This window comes from Elephas maximus, chromosome 26 (assembly GCF_024166365.1).
Source record: "Elephas maximus indicus isolate mEleMax1 chromosome 26, mEleMax1 primary haplotype, whole genome shotgun sequence".
In the NCBI taxonomy this organism is placed as follows: domain Eukaryota; kingdom Metazoa; phylum Chordata; class Mammalia; order Proboscidea; family Elephantidae; genus Elephas; species Elephas maximus.
Window position 1 is genome coordinate 12,041,049 of NC_064844.1, and position 23,512 is coordinate 12,064,560.

Consider the following 23,512-nt stretch of genomic DNA (forward strand, 5'->3'; position numbering starts at 1 on the left):
TGGGGTTCAATGTCCTTGTCTCAGGCCTGATATTTTATATTTTGGAATCTTATTTTTCATATATTATCCTTTTTCATTTCTACATAAATAAAACCTGATTCTCCTAATTTAATTCCATTTGAATTATGGTGTTGGTGAAGAATATTGAGTATACCAGGGACTGCCGGAAGAACGATCAAATCTCTCTCGGAAGAAGTACAGCCAGAATGCTCCTTAAAAGCAAAAATATTTGATTTTCTCTTTCCATAAATCTTAATAATCTTGTATTTTAAGTATTTAGAAATCAAAATTTCACTAATTTCAGACCAGAAACTTCTCTTCCTAGGGCTATGAAAAGAAGAATTTTCATTTTTGGTCAGAAATAAGTCATTTAGTGCTTCATATATCGTAATTTTCACCTAGATTATCAGGACAATTTAAAGAGTTTTTAAAAGCTGCCTATTCTTGATAGGATCCTATATGGATATTCCCTAGTTTAGTCATCAAATAAAATTTCTTCACTAAAGAATATGATAACCTAGAATCTTTTTGTTTATTTGTTTTAAAGACTAGCTTGGTAAAGCATCTGTAGTTACACACATAATTAATGGCAGCATGGGACCATACCCAAGCCTGCATCTTTTCCAAGCCTGAGTTCTTCCTCGTATAACATACTACCAGCTAAAGAAAAAAAAAAAAAAAGCTCTTATTTTATAGGTCTCCTTTGGCATAAACTCCATTGAAGATCATTACTATAACTTCCTCCTTTTTCTTCATGTTTGTATATTTCTTGATTGAATATTAGGCATATAAAACACATATAGTGCACTCATTTGTGTCTAAAAGTTCACATGCGGTCTGTTTCTTATCAGAATGCCCAATAAAATTTGCAAGGACTTTCTAGCCATCCTGTGCCTTTTAAGATTCTCAAGTGCCCTGCCCAACCTTGAATTATTTTATATCCTTACAGAAGTTAGCAGAGAGTCATTGTGTCCAATTTCATGAAGGGAGTTGACCCCATATCTAACTTTTACTTTGTGAATTGCAGTCATCACTGTTACTACCTATTTTTACTAGCAAAACCAGGACTTGGAGAGAATGGGAGATAGAATTGGTATGTTTGGATTATGGAGAAGAGCCTAGGATCATGAGATAGACCTAATAAAGGTACCAGAGTAAAGGGATTTGATATAGAAAGACATGTTGAAATGAAACATAGTGGAACATACAGGTGCCTGGGGAGGTAAAGTGCATTAATTCATTCAAAAAGGAGCCCTGGCGGCGCAGTGGTTAAGTGCTTTGCTGTTAACCAAAAGGTCCAAGGTTTGAACCCACCAGCTGCTATGTGGAAGAAAGATGTGTCAGTCAGCTTCCATAAAAATTATAGCCTAGGAAACCCTAAGGGGCAGTTCTACTTTATACTGTAGGGTCACTATGAGCTGAAATCGACTTGAAGGCAACAGGTTTGGTTTTTTGGTTTGGATTCATTCAAAAAATATATATTTTTTAAAGCCTGCCATATACCCAGCCCTATGCCAGGGATACATGGTGAGCAAAAACGGTTGCAGTCCCTACTGTCATAGAGCTTACACCCTCTTGAAGAAAGTACATTATTTCAAATAACGTCTCCGGCTAAAGTGTAGAAAATGGGCTAGAGGAGGCCAGAATGAACGTGTGGAGCTAAGTTAGGAGGTAATGGCAGCAGAATAGATGTCTCTTGGACTAGGGCATGGGAAGTTGAGATGGGAAGACACTGGGTTTGAGAGTAAGGTCAAGCTCTCCCTAGGGATACAGACCCCAGGGGCATCAGAAAAGAATGGAAAACAAGGGCAAAGACAAATCTTTTCTACTCAGTGAAAAATACACATTGAAGACTGGCTTCACAAAGAAAAAAAAAAAAAAAACCATTGCTGTGGAGACGATTCCAACTCATAGCAACCTATAGGACAGAGTAGAACTGCCCCAAAGAGTTTCCAGGGAGTGCCTGGTGGATTTGAACTGCTGACCTTTTGGTTAGCAGCCGTAGCATTAACCACTACACCACCAGGCTTTCCAAAAAGTGGTCATAAAATAGGCAAACTTTGGCCTATTGGAAAAAGTGGTGAAGCTCTGTCTAATTTCCTGGGAAATATAAGCGATCTGGATTACATCCATACAAAGCTCAAGTCTTTTTGCTTAGCACCAACTGCCACAGTCATCCATTTGTCAGGACTTTCCCGGCCTTGGGTGCTTTTAGTAAAGGCCACCACCTCGTTGTAGGACAGCTTCTCTGTGGAATGCTTTGTCTAAGTTGGGCTTGGAATTGGCTTCATTCCTCATCAAGCAGACATCACACTGCAGTGAGAGGCACCAAGAGACAAACAGAACAGACTAAGACACTCTTCCAGTTTCAGTAGATGTTAAACATTTCAAATCAACAGTGAAAGTTGTTATTTTCAGTTGGCATGACTCTTTAGCAATCCTCCCCCAAAACTAATCATGATCCTTCAAACTCATTTTTTTTGTGTTTGTTTAAAAAAAAAAAAAATTCTCAGGCAGTTCCTAAGAATAGATATTACTGTGAAAAAATATAGGCCTATCCTTTGGGCTTGTAATTTGCTTTAGAATTTCAGAAGTAGGTACAATAACTCTTTTGTGATCTCACAATAGATATCAAACTGAAGAAAGCATTAACATATTTCAATAAAATAGTCTCTGGTTGTCTAATCATTAACATAAGTAAGGATTTGTTTCATGCAAGTTGTTTTTTTTTTTTTTGGTACTCAGTCTTTTTAAATAAATTAAAAGGCTAGCGCTAAATGTTTAATAGTACCGCAGTCATTTGTGTTAATGAAGCTACTGGGAGCCACAAAGTAAAGAAAATGGCAGTATCACACAATTTTTCCTTAAGAAATTTCATTTGCTAATATGAAAGGTCAAGTAGCTCCTTTCACATAAGTTGTGTTGTTTATAGAACAACATAGATTCGAACCCTCAAACCCACTGCAGTCCGGTTGATTCCAACTCCTAGCAACACTATAGGACAGAGTAGAACTACCCCACAGGGTTTCCAAGAAGCACCTGGTAGATTTGAACTGCTGACTTTTTTTAGTTAGCAGCTATAGCTCTTAACCACTACACTACCAGGGTTTCCATATATTCGTACATACATGCTAAAACCAATTTCATCATTATCTTATAATTTAAGAAGCGCAAAAAAAAAAAAAAAAAAGGAGACTGGGATAGCTGGTTTTGTAATGAACTGTGCTACCTAACAGAACGGTGGTGCAGCATATTACGATTTGCAACAAAGACAGAAAAGGACAAAAAGCATTTTTTAAACCAAGAATTAATAATTAAAATTGGCATGATTTTTACATCAATCTAGTACTTTGTTAGAATGAAAATCCAAGAGTGCTCATTTCTCGACCATTTTGGCACTTAGCAGCAAAATACTATTACATCTTCTTCACATCAAAGAACTGAATTAGCCAAGGATATATGATTACAAAATAGTTTTAAATCATCCCTAAGTATTTGAGGAGTTTTTATGCCAGTGAAATTTATTGTCTCTGAAGTCAACATAAGATGAGCTGGAAGTAAATGATGTCAGGAAAAATTTTAGATAAAATGTTAATTAGGCCAGAGTTGTATGGCTCGATTAGTTTGCTGTGTCCTTGGGCATGACATAACCTATGTTCAACCAACTCACAAATATGTGAGGAATGTGTGTGTGGATCCTTTCCAGTTGCCCTCACTAATGGAGCAGCAGCTCAAAACTTGGCAGGATGTGTTTGTAGTTTTGATCTTCTCTCCATTCTATCTGCATGTAGAAATCGACTAGAAATCACCAGTGACTTATGTGTAAGGGGATATGCTGAGCGCAGTGGAGAAGGCTGCAGTCTTATTCTGAATGGTGCCAATGAACTATTTATCCTCTATTTCTACAGGCTTCTTTAGGATGTGTCCAGTACTTAGCTGGTAATATCCACACAGGCTGGGAGTTACAGCTGGGCCACCTAAAGCCTTTCAAATGAAGCTGCCCTTGTCAGGCTTGATTGGATAGGATGTCTCGTGTGAATGTTTCCTGAACCAGAAATGGCCCACCTAAGTACAGCTCTCCAGAGAGACCCCAGAAAGAGTTTACTTGGATAAATTCTGGACAAAAGCCATTTTCAAAGAGCAGCCATTGATTTCAAGAAGTCCTTAGATCTCCTCTTGAATTTGTTCACTCTTTTCTGTTTAGTGGTGAGAATTTAAAACCAAGAGGAAACCAAAGCTCTTACCTTTTCAAGCATCATAATGTTCCCTGCCCCCAGCCTCTAAACTACTTTTTATAAAGCTTGAATCTCCTAAAATCTACCCGCCGCCTGCCTTTCTCCTCTTGAAATGGCTGTCAGAGTCGTGACACGCTGCAGTGGGTGGGTAGAAAGGATGCAGAGGGTGTCTGGGTGATATGTGCATCTCTGTAGCTGAAAGAAGAAAGAAGACAAGCTTGCAATGTTAAACATATCAGAAAAAGGTAATGGCTTAATTATAAAGATCTCCACAGATGACGACTGAAAGTCTTCATAAAATTGTCAAAGCACCATGAGATAGTTTAAAAAAAAAGAGGAAGAAAAGAACATGGCAAGTCAAAGATTTAACTGCCTTTAAAAGATATTTGCAGAGTTGAAAACATTGGTAGCATTTTATTTATTTATTTCCTCATGAAAATCCACACAGGTCCAACAAGGTGGCCTATCGTGTCCTCTTGACAATCCAATCTCATGCCTGGAACTGTAGGTCATTATCATTGAAGGTGAACTTAGAGGCTGCCCAGTCTACCTACCTCATTTTGAAGATAACGGGACTGCCTTCCTTTGTGGCCACATAGTATCTGTTTCTGTTTATAGTTTATGTGACTCTTCTTTGCCACAAACATTATGGAAAAAGAACAACAACAACAAAAAAAAGATTTTAAGGCATTCTATTTGAATCATATGTCCTTGAGGCATTAATATACAGATTTAAATGCCATTTTGAGACCTGCCATGTCTCGGTGATGTCTGACGTTTTCTTCTTTGGGGAGCAGCTTTTGTCACCATGCTGCTGACATGGAACAGATTGTTGTTCCCTGAAGTCCAATGTCCCTCGGGGCAGGCTTTTCCTGTTTGTGTGGCCTCCTTTCAGCTTTTCCAATTGGATGGCAGGTAGCCATGCAGAAACCCCTGAGGACAAGCTGACATTGCTGGTGAGAAAATGCAAAGATTTTGATAAAGCACCTATAAGGTTCAGGACATCACTCGATAATAAGGCAAGTTCCCTGGTCTTTAGTCCTCCAAAACCAGAAAACCAAACCCAGTGCAGTCGAGTCAATTATTAGTCTTCCCAGCAAAGAAAAACGTTTATTTGCTACTCTTCTCCTCGTCAACCTCAACTGTCTTCCTATGCTGAAGGAGGTGAGGAACAGTTTATGTAACCTATCTATCCCTAATTATATAATATTAGGAACTTCGTACCAGTTGTGTCATAAACAATGACTCTGCTACAACACAATGGCTTATATTTGTTGAGTGCTTACTCTGTACAAGGGAGTCCCTGGGTGGTGCAAATGGTTAAACGCTTGGCTACTAACTGAGAGGTTGGAGGTTTGAGCTTAACCAGAGGCACCTTGGAAAAGAGGCCTGGTGATCTACCTTCAAAAGATCACAACTATTAAAAACCCAACGGAGCACAGCTCTACTCTGATGTACCTGGGGTTGCCATGAGTCTGAATCGACTCCACAGAAGCTGGTTTGGTTTTATTTTACTACACACTAGGCACTGTGCCAAGAGATTTACATATATTATATCACTTATATTTACAAATACCCATTTTACAGATGAGAAAATTGAGGGTCAGAGACGTTATACACCTGGGCCAATGTTAGCCAGCTAGTCAATGATGAAGTCAGGATTTGAAACTGCAAATCAGAGTCCTCAGTATCCTAACCATCAAGGATTCTCTTTACACAACAAATCGGACCACATGAATACTTACTCCTGAGACGTGATTGCTGGTATAGAAAACAATTTGTCTTGGGAGAAAGTTATTTTAAGATTTTAAGTTCAAATCCATTTTCGAGTTGCCTACAAAAGACAAAAAAAGAGGTTATCTTGTTTAAGAGGCTTTACACCTTGTAAAATTGAAAGCTAACAATTATTCTACAGTTTTTTTTTTATATCCTAGCCTGCACTTTGCATCTCCAAACAATTTAATCTTTAATAATTCGTGTGCAGTTGAGAAACCTCATCTTTCTAATTGAAAAAAAAAAAAAAAAAACTTCTTGCATTGGCATTGCAATTACAAGCAGAGGAGATGAACTGAAGTCCATATAAATTAGGTTAGAATACCATAGTCATCAGACTTCTTCGTCTGCAGTGGAGAATATTTCTCAGGACCATTTACAGACCACATACCAGGCATTCATTTATTTCCTCTTCCACCGACCATTCAAAATACCAAGAAGAATGGATTACTAGTCAAGATTGGTGTGAGAAAGCAGAAATTCCAACTGTACCACAAAATTCTCTGATTTTCAGAAACCAAAGAGTTGGGAAAAGAATCCTTAGAGAACATTCTATTTAAGTTCTTGTTAGGGTAGATAAGCTTAAATGTTATGACATTATGATTTAGAAAGTGCTGAAGATTTTCATATCTGGGAAAATGGCAAAATGCCATTTTAGGGCAATGTGAGGCTGTTCTTACATTTCATTTTTTCTTATTCTCACTATTTAGTGATGTCTGTCAGTGGCCTTATCTATTTCTGTAGCTGTTAAGCCATTCTTCTGTCCCAATGCTACACAGCTAACACAAAAGAACTCTCTAGAATGTGTGGTAACGGAGTATGACCTTTAATTTATCAGAGTGGCTTACTGTGTGTTTTGTTATCTGCTTGTTCCTGTTGCATTTCATTTCTTGCTGCTGGTTTTTGATATGACATCCTGGTTGGTCTCTCAGCATTAGGCACCCAACAGTATAGAGAGGCCTAGGAAAGAAGGAAGAAAGTAGAAATCACTCTTCATTCCACATGGGCAATGAGATACAAAGTTCACAGGTTGCCTTTATTTCGAATTAATCTGATGGACCAACATCTAAAATAACATTTCTGAATGTATGTGGCTAACAGGAACATGTGTGTCTACAGGTCTTTGTATAAAGGCACACTGGATATGTTAACGTAGATCCATGTAAGAGAAGGACATGAAGGGAGACATTACCTAAGCCGTTAGACATGCTCTAAGCTTCTCATTTCTTCCCCAAAGCACCAATGAATTCTGCAGTAGATAGCATGTGGCTTTCCATCCCCAACATTGCAGCAGTCGCACATGGAGGTGTTGTTTAACTGGGTACAAAAGGACTGCCGTTTCTCAAAAGGAGCCTAGGATGTCATCTGAAGCAGTAGTCACCGGTAGAGCGTTGCCCCATTGGAGCAGCCTGTGCTCTCGCCAGCTGTATAAGTTAAGTAGGGTGACTGATAGAGCAGTTGGTGTGTGCCACCCATTCTCACCAGAGCATAGCATTAAGACTAAATTAGATAAACAGCTTTGTTGTTGTTGTTTTGAAGGAAGTGGTGGGGGGGGCAAAATGGAAATATACATATAGTGTCAACAATATTAAATTAAAATTTGAACCAAGGTTACCCATCATCGCTCCATACCTTCAATTTCCTGCCAGCTTTCATCCCATTTTACTTAGTAGTTTTCACATTGGATATGCTGTTTTTTTCACTTACCCTGGAGCAAATAACTTAAGCATTTTTACTGATATTTGTAATTATGCTTACCCATTATAAAAAACCAAACCCATTGCCGTCGAGTCAATTCCAACTCATAGCGACCCTAAAGGACAGAGTAAAACTGCCCCATAGGGCTTCCAAGGAGCACCTGTTGGATTTGAGCTGTTGACCTTTTGGTTAGCAGACATAGCTCTTAACCACTAGGCCACCAGGGTTTCCAATTATGCTTAACCAAAAAAAAAAAAAAAAACCCACTGCCATCAAGTCAATTCCGACTCATAGCGACCCTACAGGACAGAGTAGAACTGCCCCATAGAGTTTCCAGGGAGCACCTGGCGGATTTGAACTGCTGACCTCTTGGTTAACGGCTGTAGTACTTAACCACTACGCCATCGGGGTTTCCCAGTTATGCTTAGAGACTAAACATATTCTATTGAGGAATACATTTATTTGAAAAAATAGATGTCGGGGTAATAAATAACTTCGTGAAGTTAAAGGGAGCTATCAATTCTCAATCATTTTGGGGATTAGTATCTACTTTACCAATAGGTTATTATTTAGTAATTATTGCAGTGAGATGGGTATTGAAATAATTGCAGTGTTGGTGACCTAAGGAAAATCCTTTGTGCCCTATCAACCTTCCTTGACTGCTCTAGCCCTTTGTCCTCTCTAAACTTCTGGGGCAACTATAATTCACTTGGTGTCTAATCACATAATTATGTAAGTTATCTGTTATCTTGTAGTTTCATTTAAATCCCTTATTGTTTAGTGTTCCTTTGCCTCTTGGCTGCTAGAAAAATGTAAGTTCCTTAAAGAGAGGATCCATAAGATGTATGCCTGACACAATGCTTTCAGCATACCCAGTCAGTGTTTATGTACTGGACTGACTGAGTCTGGTAGCTTTCTTAATTCCTAGCTAAGCTGTATTAAGGGAACAAGGTGTGTGATTATTAGAACTAGAGAAGGAAGGCAAAGTGGTTTTGGAAGATGAAATATGTTGAGGGAGAGCAGATGTGGATGCATACCTTGGGTTATACACGAGTAGATGACAGCACTGGATTCCTGGAGATGGGTAAAGGAAAATGCAGAGTGAAGAGATGGGTAAGGAAGCAAAAAGAGGAAACGTGAAATACAAACACATTTTAACATTTTGAAGAGTCCTATCCCTTCTCACATAAGCCAGCCAAGTACAGCAGTCTTTCCACTCATGACTAGGACCCTCTTCTTTTCCAACTTGTCTCCGGAGAGGACCAGCATCAAAAGAGTGAACTGGGTGAATTACTATGCTTGGGGCTTGTGTTACAGGTTAGGGGTAAAGAGAAGAATGGCTGGAACATTTTATACCTCCAGTGGCTGTGTAAGGCAGGGCATCATTTTAAGGGAAAGAAAATGAAATACTGTCCCTCACTGGGATTTCAACTGTAACAGGTCTTTTATCACTTCACTTACCTCTGTCTCATTTTCTTAATATATAAAGTGAAGATGGTAAAAAAAATAACCCCTTGATGAATCCTCAGTGATTTGAAGAAGCTACTAATTTTGTGTCCTTAGGTGGGCAATCTCACCTCAAACTTTGTAAGGCAGAACCTTTATTGACAAGACCATGACATTTTCCATTATATAAGTGAGAGATATAAGGATTAAAGGTGAAATGTTCGGTCTGAGATGAGACATTGCTTTAATAACTATTCCACATAAAAACTTTGGAGTTAGACATAAACCCATTGCCATCAAGTCGATTCCAACTTATAGTGACCCCTATACCCATACTCATACCCACTGCTATTGAGTCAACTCCAACTCATATGACCTCATAAGGTTTCAAAGACTGTAAATCTTTATGGAAGCAGACTGCCACATCTTTCCCCCACGGAGCTGCTGGTCGTTTTGAACCACCAACCTTTCAGTTAGCAGAACGCTTTAACCACTGCACCAACAAGGCTCCAGGGTCCAAATGGTTCCTCCATCTATTATGTATGGCCTAGTCCTAGTTATATCACATCTTTGAGCCTCAGTTTTCCCATCTAAAAAATAAAATATACTTATGACCTGGAATCAATATGATTAAATGAGGAAACATATTTACTGTATCTTACACAAATAATGAACACCTTCTACGTTTGTTTGCTAAGTGTGCTATGCTCATTTTTTTTTTTTACAGCAATATGTAAAAAAAAAATGGCATAGCTGTGCTTTATAAAAATACCTTGGGGCATAGTTGGCAAACAAATGTAGAAGGTGAGCGCTATTTGTGTAAAAATACGATAAGAAAGTAGCACAGTACCTAAAATATGAAAGTCACTCAATGAATTATTTTCATGTTTTTCTGGTGGTCCAGTGTTTTCTTTTATTCTGTCACTATCAATTTTAAAACCTGAGTTTTCCATGATGCATGAAACTTAGTTACAGGCTGACTAGCTGGTGTGACTTGTTAGGAAAGAAGCACCATTATATTCTGGTGGTGTGTGTTCATCATTCAATGAGGTCTTAAAAGTCCAAAAGGCAGTCCAAGTCCCTCACTGCTATGTATCAGCAGTGAATTGGGCACACTCTGGGAGGCCCTTTCACTCATGTTATGAAGACTAGATGATCCATAACTTCTACTAGCCAATTTTTAGAGACTCAGATATGTATCATTTTTACTTTGGTCAAACGAAAGCAGTTTTCCTTGCAAGCAGTTGATATATTTATTGATGGACTTTTGAAGCAAGTGTTTTTTAGAGAGCATGCATTTCAATTTGTTTTAGAGATATTACACGAAAACAGGGCTAGAAAAAAGATATTCTTGGGAATTACATGTTTTTGAAGATGCATTGAGTCCAAGAATGTTTCTGTCACACCCAGTGCTTCAGAGACTTGAGGCACTTGCAGACGTTTCCCTCTGACCAACTGAACCAGCTCTCTATGAATGAGGAAAAACAAATTCTAAATGGTATTAATTTCTTTCTTGATGCGGATGCACCAGCAGAGCCTACCTTAGCCTACAAATCATTGGCTTGAATTTAAGCATAAAACATTTTATGTAAGAGATTACCTTGCTCAATCAGCTATTCTAATGGAAAAGTTATGATGATGAAAAAGGAGCAGGATTACTGAGTCACAATACATTAACCAAGTAAGAAGGCCTGTATCCTTGGTTCTGGAAGAATCATCCTTGGAGTAATAGGGGTGTCTTCCTCTGGGACTTTCAGGCCACATCTGAGAAATTGTGCTGGTGAGCTGGGGCTGGCCCGATCAGAAAAAAGACTCACTAGGAGGCGGATATGATTTGGTTTTTTTGGGTTTAGGAGGCTGATATCAACTAGCCTCAGGAAGCACTATTTAGCCCATCATGTAGGACTGGCTGATAAAAAGCCATGAACACTAAGGCTTGGAGAGCTTCCTGGTTGATGAGGACATCTGCTCTCAGGAGGTCATCGCATCCCTTGGTTCATGGGAACCTTCCTAGGCCTTGCCCTAGGTATCTCTTCATTTGTATCCTTTTTGGTTATAATAAATCCATAGTCATAAGTATGGTATACTCTGTGAGTTCTTTGAGTTGTTCCCGAAAATTAGTGAACCTAAAGGGGCAATGCGGCCAGCAGGTCAGAAAGTAAGGGTGTCGTTTGGACTGCCAAGCTTATGGCTCGTATCCTGAAGGGGTAGTGAGAAACCAGCTCTGAATCTGTGGCCAGTAGATCAAAAGGCTGAGGTGTCATGTAAATTTCCCAAACTTGTGGCTGATATCTTTCTGTTTGGCAGTCTAAAGGACATTGTCCTTTAAACTCATTAGCTCTGACCTAGCTCCAGGTTACTAAAGTCAGAGAGAGAGAGAGAGTGCTGTGAAGGTAGCTGGTGACAAGGATAGGGTGGGAATATGAGGACTGCATTAATTTCCACATTTCATCAGGAATTACTTATCAAGTGTTTATCATGTGCCCACCATTGCATCATACACAAGGTATATAGCAATGAAGAAGATGGACCAGGTCTTTGCCCACAAGGAACTTATAGTTTAGAGTCAGTTACATGAAAGTATTTCAACATGATTATAGATACGGCTAAAAAGTATCGTAAGAATGCATAATGAAAAGACACAGGGTAATTTGGTGGTGGAAATAGAATGCACAGAGAATGACTCCTTAAGAAACATATAAGCTTATAGTTAAAGGAGAAGTAAGTTGGGTGGACTCAGACTTGGATGAGAGAGAAAAAGAGTGTTGGGGGTGGGTGGGTATTAAAGAAGACCCAGGACTGCAGGATATTTGTAAGGTATGTTTAAAATCGATTAACATGTTTAAATGAATTGAAAGAACTCCAGTGTGACCAGAGTTTAAAGAGTTAGAGATAAGTGGTTCAAGATGAAAACTGAAGTATGCAAGAGCCAAACATGTATGTAAGTATACAAAAAAAAAAAAAAAAAAAAAAAACCCATTGCCATCCAATCGATTCTGACTCATTGTGACCCTATAAGACAGAGTAGAACTGCCCCATAGGATTTCTGAGGAGCAGCTGGTGGATTCGAACTGTCAACTTTTGGTTAGCAAACATAACTCTTAATTGCTGTGCCACCAGGCTCCAGATTGGTGTGTGTGTGTGTTGTGTATGTGCATGTGTGTGGTGTGTGGTGTGTTTGTATTGTTAGGTGCCATTGAGTCAGTCCTGACTCATAGCAATCCTGTGTACAACAGAATGAAACACTGCCTGGCCCTGTGCCACCATCAAAATTGTTGCTATGTTTGAGCTTATTGTTGCAGCCATTTGTGTCACTCCATCTTGTCGAGGGTCTTCCTCTCTTTCTCTGATCCTCTACTTTGCCAAGCATGATGTCCTTCTCCAGGGACTGGTCCCTCCTGATAACATGGCCAAAGTACAGGAAATGAAATCTTGCCATCCTTGCTTCTAAGGAACATTCTGGGTGTACTTCCAAAACAGGTTTGTTCGTTCTTCTGGCAGTCCATGCTGTGTTCAATGTTCTTCACCAACACCATAACTAAAAGGTGTCAATTCTTCTTTGGTCTTATTTATTGTCCAGCTTTTGCAAGCATGTGAGGCAATTGAAAATATGATGGCTTGAGTCAGGGGCACCATAGTCATCAAGGTGACATCTGTTTTTTTTTTTTAAACCTGAAAGAGGTCTTTTTTCATCAGATTTACCCAATGCAATACTTTGTTTGATTTCTTGACGGCTGCTTCCATAGGCATTGATTATGGATCCAAGCAAAATGAAACCCTTGACAACTTCAATCTTTTCTCCATTTATCGTGATGTCGCATATTAGTCCAATTGTGATGATTTTTCTTTTCTTTATGTTGAGGCATAATCCATACTGAAGGCTGTAGTCTTTGATCTTCATCAACAAGCGCTTCAAGTCCTCTTAGCTTTCCGCAAAGTTGTGCCATCTTTATATGGCAGATTGTTAATGAGTCTTCCTCCAATCCTGATGCCATATTCTTCTTCCTGTGGCCCAGCTTCCTGGATTATTTACTCAGCATACAGATTAAGTAGGTATGCTGAAAGGATACAACCCTGATGCACACATTTCCTAACTTTAAACCACATAGTATCCCCTTGCTCTGTTCAAAGGACTACCTCTCTCTCCCTCTCCCTATAATATATATAAACATATGTATATATACACACACACACATATATATATGTATATATGTGTGTGTATATATTTATTATATATATGTCATTACAAGACAAAAAAAATTCTGTCCTTCAATTTAAAAATAAAATATCTTAGTTAAAATATATGTGCTATATATATCTTAAAGATATAGGAAATAATGTAGTATGTAGGATAATTATTTTCATCATAACAGCTACATTTTTCCAAAAGTTTGGTCCTTAAAGAGTGTCAATGATGTCCAAAATCCACTTATTTAGAACATCACCTGCAAAGTTAAGTATTACCTTATTTATAAGGTTTACATGGTAACCACACATATAATATTTAATTGGAAATTATGTGATAATTCTGCTTTTAAAACTTAGAGTAATTCTACAAAGCAGTATTAAGCTTCTGTTTTACTGTATGATCTGTGTATATCCAAATGCCGTGTTCTCATTTAAAATCAAAATATCTAAAAGCAGACTCCCAGTCTTTTCTGAAAGTGTGAAGAGCTTTTTGAGAATCCTTTTTGTGCTTCCTTTCTCCCTGTTTAAAAAAAAAAAAATCAGAAAATAAGAAGACTTTGAAAGAAGCAAGGTTATTTGTTTTTACTTTTATATTATTCTAGACAAATGTTAAGTTCATAACACTGCTTTTCCTTATGTTTTTTTTCCAAGGATATTCCCATATCATATCAAAAACTGACACTTTTATTTCTGAGAAGAAATTACACTTCAGGGGCACAGATCCAAGAAAATGGGAGAAAAAAAAAACTGTATATTAGTAAAATTCATAAAGTTTGTCTCTCTTGACCAATAGCTATAAAAGTCTGACTAATATTTTGTTTCCCTTTGTTCTCTGAGTCCTATCATGAAATTTCATTCAAAGTCAAGGATTTGAACTTTATTGCTTCTTGCTGCTTGCCTTGATTCTTTGAAATTACTCTTTCCTTTAAGTCTACTGGTTCATGCAGGGTTAATATACTATGAACCCATTGCCTTCAAGTCATTTTCAATGATGATGAATATACTATAGTGTGATCAAGTATTGTTGGTTAGATGAGAAAATAAAACTATCTGAGATTCAGTTGAAATATAGGGTGTTACATTCTAAGTCCTGAATGATCAGATTTTCCTTTTCATTTTTCACCCCTGGGACTTGAGGTGATCAGCACCTTAGACCTAAATGGTCTGTTAGAACACGCAGTCATCAATTGTTTATGGGGTAATACTACTCGTCTTAATCATCTAGTGCTGCTCTAACAGAAATACCACAAGTGGATGGCCGTAACAAAGAGAAATTTATTTTCTCACAGTCCAGTAGGCTAGAAGTCCAAATTCAGGGCATCAGCTCCGGGAGAAGGCTTCTCATCACTCGTCCCCTGGACTAGGAGCTTCTCCACGCTGCGACTCAGGGTCCAAAGGACATACTCTGCTCCCAGCATTGCTTTCTTGGTAGTAGGAGGTCCCCCCTCTCTGCTTGCTCCCATTTCCTTTTTTTCTCTTGGAAGATATAAAGTGGTGAGGCCACACCACTCGGAGAAGCTCCCTTTACATTGGATCAGGGTTGCAACCTTAGTAAGTGTGTTACAATCCCACCCTAATCCTCTTTAACATAAAATTACAATCACAAAATGGAAGACAACCACACAATACTGGGAATCATGGCCCAGCCAAATTGATAAATACATTTTTGGGGGAACATAATTAAATCAATGATGCTACTGGTGAACTTTCTTCCTGGCAAAAATATTTAATATTTAAACAATTAAAAGAGAAATTAACCTAAATTTTACAAGAAGTTTCATTGCTTGAAAAATTGATTGAACTGATAAATGTATATGCTTGGTGACATTTTTAGTGGAGGTGCCAACAGATTAAACTCACATAAATTTAACTAGAGGAAAAAAGAAAACAAAAAATAAAAGGATTACTTCACTCCTGTTTTATCGGGAGAAACAAAGTATGAGACTAGATTAGTATCCTTTATTTATTCAGTGAAAAGCTCTGTTTTCATAAATCTAGCCTCTGTGCTCAGTCGATTGCTGTAGTTGAGTTTCATGCCTTTGAAAAAATCGAAATATTCTTTGCCTTATTTAATAATTTCAAAATGAATAAGACTTTTATAAATAGGCCATGATTACTTTTTCCTTACCTCTGATTTAGGAAACATGAAAGGAAAATATCTTCTCCAAAGATTCACTTTTGGTTTAATGTGGTTTTTCACTTGTATTTCATCTCTCCTACCAGTATTTTTTTTTTTTACCAGTATAATGGAAACCCTGGTGGCGTAGTGGTTAAGTGCTATGGCTGCTAACTAAAAGGTTGGCAGTGGGAATCCACCATGTGCTCCTTGGAAACTCTATGGGACAGTTCTACCCCGTCCTACAGGGCCGCTGTGAGTCAGAATTGACTCGACGGCAGTGGTCTCCTTGAGACCAGCATTAACTTACTTCCTTTGACCAACCACAGAAGCTCTATGTTATTTATATATATACCATGTTTTTGCCCCCCCGCCACAGAGAATAAGAAAAGGTCATCAGAATTTATATTTGTCTTTGAATTTTCCCAAATGGTTTGTTCTAGGTCCTTTATATTACATGTCTAAAGTCTAGAAGTATATGAAACTGTGATCAGGTTTAAATATAGTCAATAAAATCATGCAAATTATTGGATGATGTTTTACAAGTAAGATGTCATTATGAATTTGCAAAGAAGCAAAATATATGTTGAGCAATTGTTTAAAATAATTTACCCCTGTTACCACTTTTCATATACAGCTTGTTAATGAAAATCAAGAGTTGGAGGCAAAATGTAGGTCTATGACTGGTGAACCTAACCAACCTGAACTATTTTATACCCAATAGTAGGAGTTTAGAAGTCATCTATTAAAAAGGCCTTGTCACTGTACTTTATTTGTATCTACACTTGGTTGACAGTGGATTTATACATAATTTTGACACAAGAAAAATTCATTTGATTTTGTTCTGGTAGAAGGACAAAGAATTTGGAAAATAGACATATATCGAACTGAAGTAAACTCTGTCCAATTACTCATCCGTTGCAAGTAACCCTACAAGACAAAGAAAATAGTCTGCTGTTTGATTTCAAAATAAAATCTCTCAGTTAAAAACATGTTCTCTGACCTAGAAGCCATGTGATATTAAAGGGTTGTGAGACTGTATCACCACACTAGTGCGGTTATCTTTCTTATAAATTGTCACTTTTTTTACAAGTATTTCCACTACCTACTCCATTTTCTAGAGTTTTTCTTATTGTTGTTGCTGTCAGAGGACCTCTTTGTTATTCAGTGGGAATGCAGTGTTATGCTCCTGCTTTAGCTAATCCCATCAAGGATCTTCAGTGCCACTGTTGACTTAAGTCATGTCATAGCAAACATATGAATCATTCTCTAAGTGACAGTCAAAGATATACCAAGAGAGCAAATTTTAAAATTTCATGCATTCCCATTTGTGTCTCTCTGTGTGTGCTTTTTTCAAAGTCATTCAAAAAAGAATATATAAATCTTTAAATTTTCTCCATCTGTCTTATTCAGGACATTTTTTCCCCACCTTCTTTCTACCAATCATAATTATGATTACCCATTTTGTGGCTTCAGGTGGTTACTATTAAACAAGTAATGAAATGATTGATTATGCAGATATTCAAATCAGTGACAGTCCATTAGATACACAAAATTATAGTTGATAAATATGACAGTTCCTTTGGAAAATACAAAAGGGAATCTTACTTATGTGTGGTCTATTCTCTGGGCACAAATATTTGCTTTCTTTTTCTTTTAAAAGTCATTAAAAATAAAACCAAACCAAACCAAACCAAACCCATTGCCGTCAAGTTGATCCTGACTCATAATGACTGTACAGGACAGAGCAGAACTGCCCCGTAGGGTTTTCAAGGAGAGGCTGGCAGATTAAAACTGCTGACCTTTTGGTTAGCAGCCAAGCTCTTAACCACTGCACTACCAGGGCTCCAATATAGGCTATAGGAAAGAATTAATGGCATCACAGAAGCAGTCATCTAAAAACAAGATATCCTTCACTATTTCATTCTATACATATTTATAGGGAGACCCTATGAATGGTATTGTACAATCACTGGGGATATAGCCTTGTAATGATGCTTAGTACCTGACCTCATGAAACTTCAGAATTTAGAGGCAAAGTATTTGTAGACCATGCAAGTAAAAATTCAGTGCTTGTTTTGCATGTATCAGGAGCTAGGAGAGTCTGTAATCAGGTGTCCTAACCTAGCTTGGAGATGTAAAGGAAGTCTTCCTGAAGAAGTGATATTATTGCCAAGAACAGTTCATTAATGAGTTGTAGTTGGCTAAGAAAAGATGGCTGGAGTCCCTTAGTGGCGGAAATGATTAAGTGCTGGACTACTAGCTGAAAGATTGGTGGTTTGAATCCACCTAGAGGCACCTCAAAAGTAAGACCTAGCAATCTGTTTCTGAAAGATCACAGCCTTGAAAACCTCTATGGAGTGCCGAGCTACTGCACTTAGAAACAACTCAACAACAACTGAAAACAACGATGATAAAGAAAGATGGAAATAGTACAGGAGCAGAGGGACAGTGTTTCAAATAAAGGAGACTACAGGAGGAAGGGAGAGCATTAAAGGCATTGAAAGTCTTGTGAGGGTGCAAGAAGGAGAGCAAGCCACTGATGGCCAACAGCCATGAGACGAAACAGGGGAGGCAAGAAGGGGTCAGATTTCAAAAGTCTCCAGAAGCCTCATTAAGGATCAGAGATTTTATCCCAAAGGCGGTGGAAAGAGTTATAGTCAGACAAGTGGCATGATTAGATATTGGCTGAAGTGTGGAGAAAGGGTGGGTTTGATTTCAGAGAGGATGCAGGGAGATCTGTAAATAAACTGTAGTAGTAAGGACTTGGGTGGGACTTAGGTTAGAGTGGTGGCTGAGGAAGTAATGAGTCAGTGCAAGTGACGGGCACATCATGAAAAGCAGTTTGATAAGGTTGTCAGGAGACCTATACCAGTGTGAGCTGGTATGAGCGTTGGGCAGGAAAGAAGTCCTTAGAGCAAAAGGCATGTGTTTTTGAAGAATAATATTTTATTTTGATTTTCAATTATGAAAGTGAAACATGTTTTTTATATAAATCACATATAAGCCAAAGATATATAATTTATCAGTAATCACAGTGCTGTAGATAACCAACACTAAATTACAGTACATTTTTCCAAACATTCATGTATGCAAACACACACAAGAACACGTTTTGTACACTTTTTTTTAAAAAAACAAAGAAGCTTGGGGTTTTCTGCTATGTATACCTATTTTTTCTTAATTAACAATATAACACAAGTATATTCCCATGTTATAAAATGCTATTTTAAAACATTTTCATGACTGCACAATGTGCCGCTATGTAGATGTACTATACTTGGATTAAGCAATCCTCAATTATTAGACAATGTCATTGTTTAAAATTATTTATTGTTATAAAAAGTACTATAACATACAGAGAAATGCATATAAAGATTTTTATTAAACTTTACAGTTGGCTCCACTTTGATACTTATCTTTTAATTTAAATATTCACTTGTGAAATATTGTCAGTTATGCCCACATTCAAAAAACAGATTGATAAAGGCCAAAAGACATTCCTTTTCTGTTTCTCTAAAACTGTGTGACCAATATCATGGTGAGACGATTACAGTAAGTGTGCAACAACAACAACAAAGGACCAAACCCTCTGCAGTTGAGTCATTTGTGACTCATAGATACCCTATAGGACAGAGTAGAATTGATGAGGTTTCCCAAAGCTGAAATCTTTACCGAAGCAGACTGTCACACCTTTCTCTCATAGTAAGTATAGCGTATAATAATATTAGCATAAAAAAGAACTTATAAATTACTCTTAGCTTGAGAAAAATTCCTATTATCTTTATTAGTTAAATGTTCCTCTCTTTTCACGCGGACAGTTCTGCCATTCACTGTCTCACATCTGAGTCTTCACCTGAGCTATTGCCAGAATGCCTTAGCTCAAAATTTCCTGTTCATTAATTTCCGTAGGATAAGAAAACTTTTCTTGCAACCTACACCATTGATCACTGAGACGGCAGCCTAGATGCTTAAGTGTTTTACAGATCAAGAAAACACCCATCTATTTGCAAGCATTATTCAAGGTCAATTTAAACACTGTTTCTCTCAGATATTTTTGTTTGTTCAAAGGATTCAGGTTATCATCTAGTTTAGTATATGAACAGGGCCAGTGTTTGTGCCTTGTATCTAGTCCATAAATTATCATGTCTTCTTTAGAATAAAAAGCAGATATTTGAGTATATAAAAACATTCATGTAAGATTTTTTTTTTTTCCAAATGTTATATGCTGCAACATGTTAAATGAAGCTGAAGGATGCTCAAATAAAGTCACTTTTGTCAAAGCCTTTTCCTGTAATAACATATTTGGATGATACAAGATGTATTCTCTTGTGATGTCCAAGTGACTGATAAACCGATTTGTGTAGGATACACAGGAACGATTTGGACTTTGTGGTTTCCTTAAATGAAACAAGTTAAGGATTTCTGTTTTCTGAACAGGAACTGAAGTATGCCAGGCCTATTTTCGATGCTGTAGTGTGCCCAGGATGGTGTTAAGTCTGGTAGTCATAAATGACTAGTCTGCAATAAGAGGTTGAATGTTTTTGGAACACTTAAACCTGTTTCACCTGAACATGTTTAACTAGTTACTAATAAGAAACATCAAAAAGACAAAACCCTGAGGTCAATGGTCATTTTTTTGTAAAGCTATTATATGCTGTTTAAATTTGTTGTTTGGGTCTGTCGATAACATAAGTTTAATAACCTAGCTCAAATGCAGATTTCTAATTTTCAATTAACATAGGAATAATTTTGTTTGCTAAAATAAAATAAATGAATGAATGAAAAGTCTGAAACATGAAATGTTCCAGGTCGAAATTTTTAAAATTCCAAATTTTCAAAAAATCATGTGGCAACTGTATAGCTCGAGCTTTAAGTATTAACTTTTAACCTTTGACCTTACAGATTTTAACCAATGAAATGTCTCTTTAAACTTTAAAGGAAACAATGATAACGAGCGCCTGGCGATTGCTAGACAGCGAATTCCATATCGACTTGGTCGAGTAGTTGATGAATGGCTACTCGACAAAGGTAAAAAACATTGATTAAAACTTCAAATAAAAAAATAATTTGAACATAACCAAGTAGTACTTCATTGTAACACTAATAAACATAAAAAATAAATTTTCCGTAAAACTAAATTAAAAACAAATTTAAAACCGTAAAATGTAGATAGTAATATTTGCATACCTTGTATAATAATTTCTATACATTTTTAGACGTACCAGCTGTTTAATAATCTTACCCTGTTAACTTAAGGTTAAAGGGACTGTTAAATACAATCCACTAACTCAATCTTTGAAGGGACTCACAGCAAGCATTAACCCAAAATGATAAATCATTCATAGACTATACTACATGGTCCAGCCTCTAAATTATTAACTAAAATATATGTAGTTCTGATATCTTTATTACGGTCCTGAAAAAAACAAAACAAAACAAACAAACAAACAAACAAAAAACTCTTTGTTTAAACTCTAGGTATCTTAAATAAATAGTGGGCAATATGAATTGCCAGTCAAAATGAAGTCCCTTTAACGTTTGCAACCTTCTAAGAGCATTTGGGAACAAGCCCTAATTAAAACTGAACTTAAAGTTGTCTGCATGCTTTTTATGAGCAGAGAGCCATCTGCTAACACTGGATACTCAATTCGATGATAATGGTATTGTTGCTGAGGGTTGCTGTTTGATGGAAATGTGCCATAAATTCTCCATTGGTTTGTGTGTCATTCCTGAAGCCGCTTTTTACATCTGAAGCTATTTTTTTTTTTCATTTTGTTTCGTTTTGATAGACTTGCTGAAAGCCAATCAGATAAATATTTTTGAATTTTTGTCTCTGACATGCTCGGTGTAAACCCTGTTTCTTTTCAGTGTGATTGTTGCCGAAAAAAAAAAAAAAAAAAAGAACATATAGCCATGGACAATCGCCTACAAAAAATTAGCATTTGCAAGAATAGATACAGATACATGTGTCCATTTTCTGAATTATGAAACTTTTTTTTACTATAAATTTCAAATTAGATTTCTGCTGCTGTAGATTAGTGCCTGCCAGTGGTAATTTCAGTATGACGAATACTTGAAATATTAGATATCTCACTTTTTTTTTTTTAAATTTAGCAACGAACAGCATACAATCTTGAGGTAAAAGGGATCCACTAAAAATTGATTTATAAGACATATCTTTGATTGGTCTTTTAGCAAAAGCACTACATTTATAATAAATTGAGAATTTACAAGTATTGCCAATAATTATGCATTTCATGGACACCTCATTTATAAGCAATGAATTATGAGTCAAATGCCTCTCTTATAGTTTATTGCTCTCATTATCCACTCCATGAAAGATCTGTTTTATCATCCTTTGTAGAATGTAGAGTTCACAATCAACATTTTTGCATGTATGTAATATTATTTTCACAGGGCGTCAGCTCACAATCTTCAATAGCCAAGCCACCATAATAATTGGCGGGAAAGAGCAGGGCCAGCCCTTCCAGGGCCAGCTCTCTGGTCTTTACTACAATGGCTTGAAAGTTCTGAATATGGCAGCCGAAAATGATGCCAACATCGCCATAGTGGGAAATGTGAGGCTGGTTGGTGAAGTGCCTTCCTCTATGACAACCGAGTCGACAGCCACTGCCATGCAGTCAGAGATGTCCACGTCCATTATGGAAACCACCACGACCCTAGCTACTAGCACAGCCAGAAGAGGAAAGCCCCCTACGAAAGAACCCATTAGCCAGGTGAGTATGTGGATTTCCTTCCCTCATTTTGAAACTAAGATTATAAAAGTGGTCTTTTCCCCATATGTGTCTTTTCTAAAACGAGGTTGGTTCTGATCTCAGGCATTGAGATCGCTTCCTTTGAGACTTGTAACATAGTGCATTGGGGTTGACTATGAAATATGTACATGATGTTGATTGGAGATTTGTGGATTTTTACAAACTGCTTTTTCTTGGTTTGTTTGTTGCTAGATGAGAGTCTTGATTCATAACCTTGGTCAAGCACAAGCTTAGGCAATGGTCTGCTGGTCACACTGTGTGTTCACTTTTTAAGTTAAATGAACAAGTAAATTAATGAAGTATTTGCAAGGCCTTATTTGTTCAAGCTTAGGACTGTATCCAAATAAAATAAAAGCCTCTTTGGTCATCTTGAAATGCTTGGCATATGGCTCTCACGATGCATGTTAGGTCTACCCTATTACTTGTATAAGGAAAACAAGCTGTTAGTTTATCTGAGGACAAAGTTCCTAAATTTGGTGTTTAAGAACTGTCTTGAGGTAAGATATTTGTCTTCCGTATGGCTAACTGCCCTCACCTAGAATGTACTTTAATGATCTTACTGTTCAATTTTATGTCTAAAAATTTAAAAAATAGAATCGTTAACTGTTGCATTTGTGCAACTTGGAAGCATATGAGTCATTCTAAATACAGTACTGTGTATTGGGCTCTAGTTTAGGTATTGGAGTTACATCAGTGAGGAACACAGGAAAAGAGGTACCTGCCTTGTAGAGTTTACGCTCTACAGAATGCTATTATTAGAAGGTTGGCTAACCCGTTGGCATTTATGGTCTTTGTACAGATTGTGACACTGCTTCTTTCAGAATTATGTATTTTCATTGATCCAAAATTGATTGTTGTTTTGTTTTGAGTATTTGGTGAATGTCTTCCATAGGTGCTGCGTAGAAGTTTGCCAGATATATGACTTTCACTTTTCTAGAACACCGCATTCTAAAGAAGCAAGAATAGCAACACATTTTTTTTATCTAATTTTTAAAAAATTTATTTGTTTTTGTTGTCTTATAGGGTTGCTATGAGTCAGAATTGACTTGACAGCAAAGGGTTTCGTTTTGATTTTTTTTTTTATTGTTGTTGAGAACATTCGCCAATTTAACAATTTCTGCAGGTACAATTCAGTGACATTTATTACATTCTTCAAGTTGTACAACCATTCTCCTTTCCCTTTTTCTGATTGTTCCTCTGCCGTTAACATAAACTCACACCTCCCTGAGTTGACTGTCTAATCTTTCGAGTTGCTGTTGTCAATTTGACCCCATATA

The 23,512-nt window shown here is 37.2% G+C and overlaps 1 protein-coding gene across 21 annotated transcripts in view; it reads left to right on the plus strand.

The window, feature by feature from the left end:
• Positions 1-23,512, plus strand: part of NRXN1 (neurexin 1) — a 1,236,536-nt gene that overhangs the window by 1,064,089 nt on the left and 148,935 nt on the right. For all 21 annotated transcript variants that reach the window (XM_049870248.1, XM_049870249.1, XM_049870253.1 and 18 more), the window contains 2 exons: positions 20,398-20,487; positions 21,877-22,196. In XM_049870248.1, coding sequence (XP_049726205.1) covers positions 20,398-20,487; positions 21,877-22,196 — 410 coding nt within the window. The remainder of the gene's footprint in view (positions 1-20,397; positions 20,488-21,876; positions 22,197-23,512) is intronic.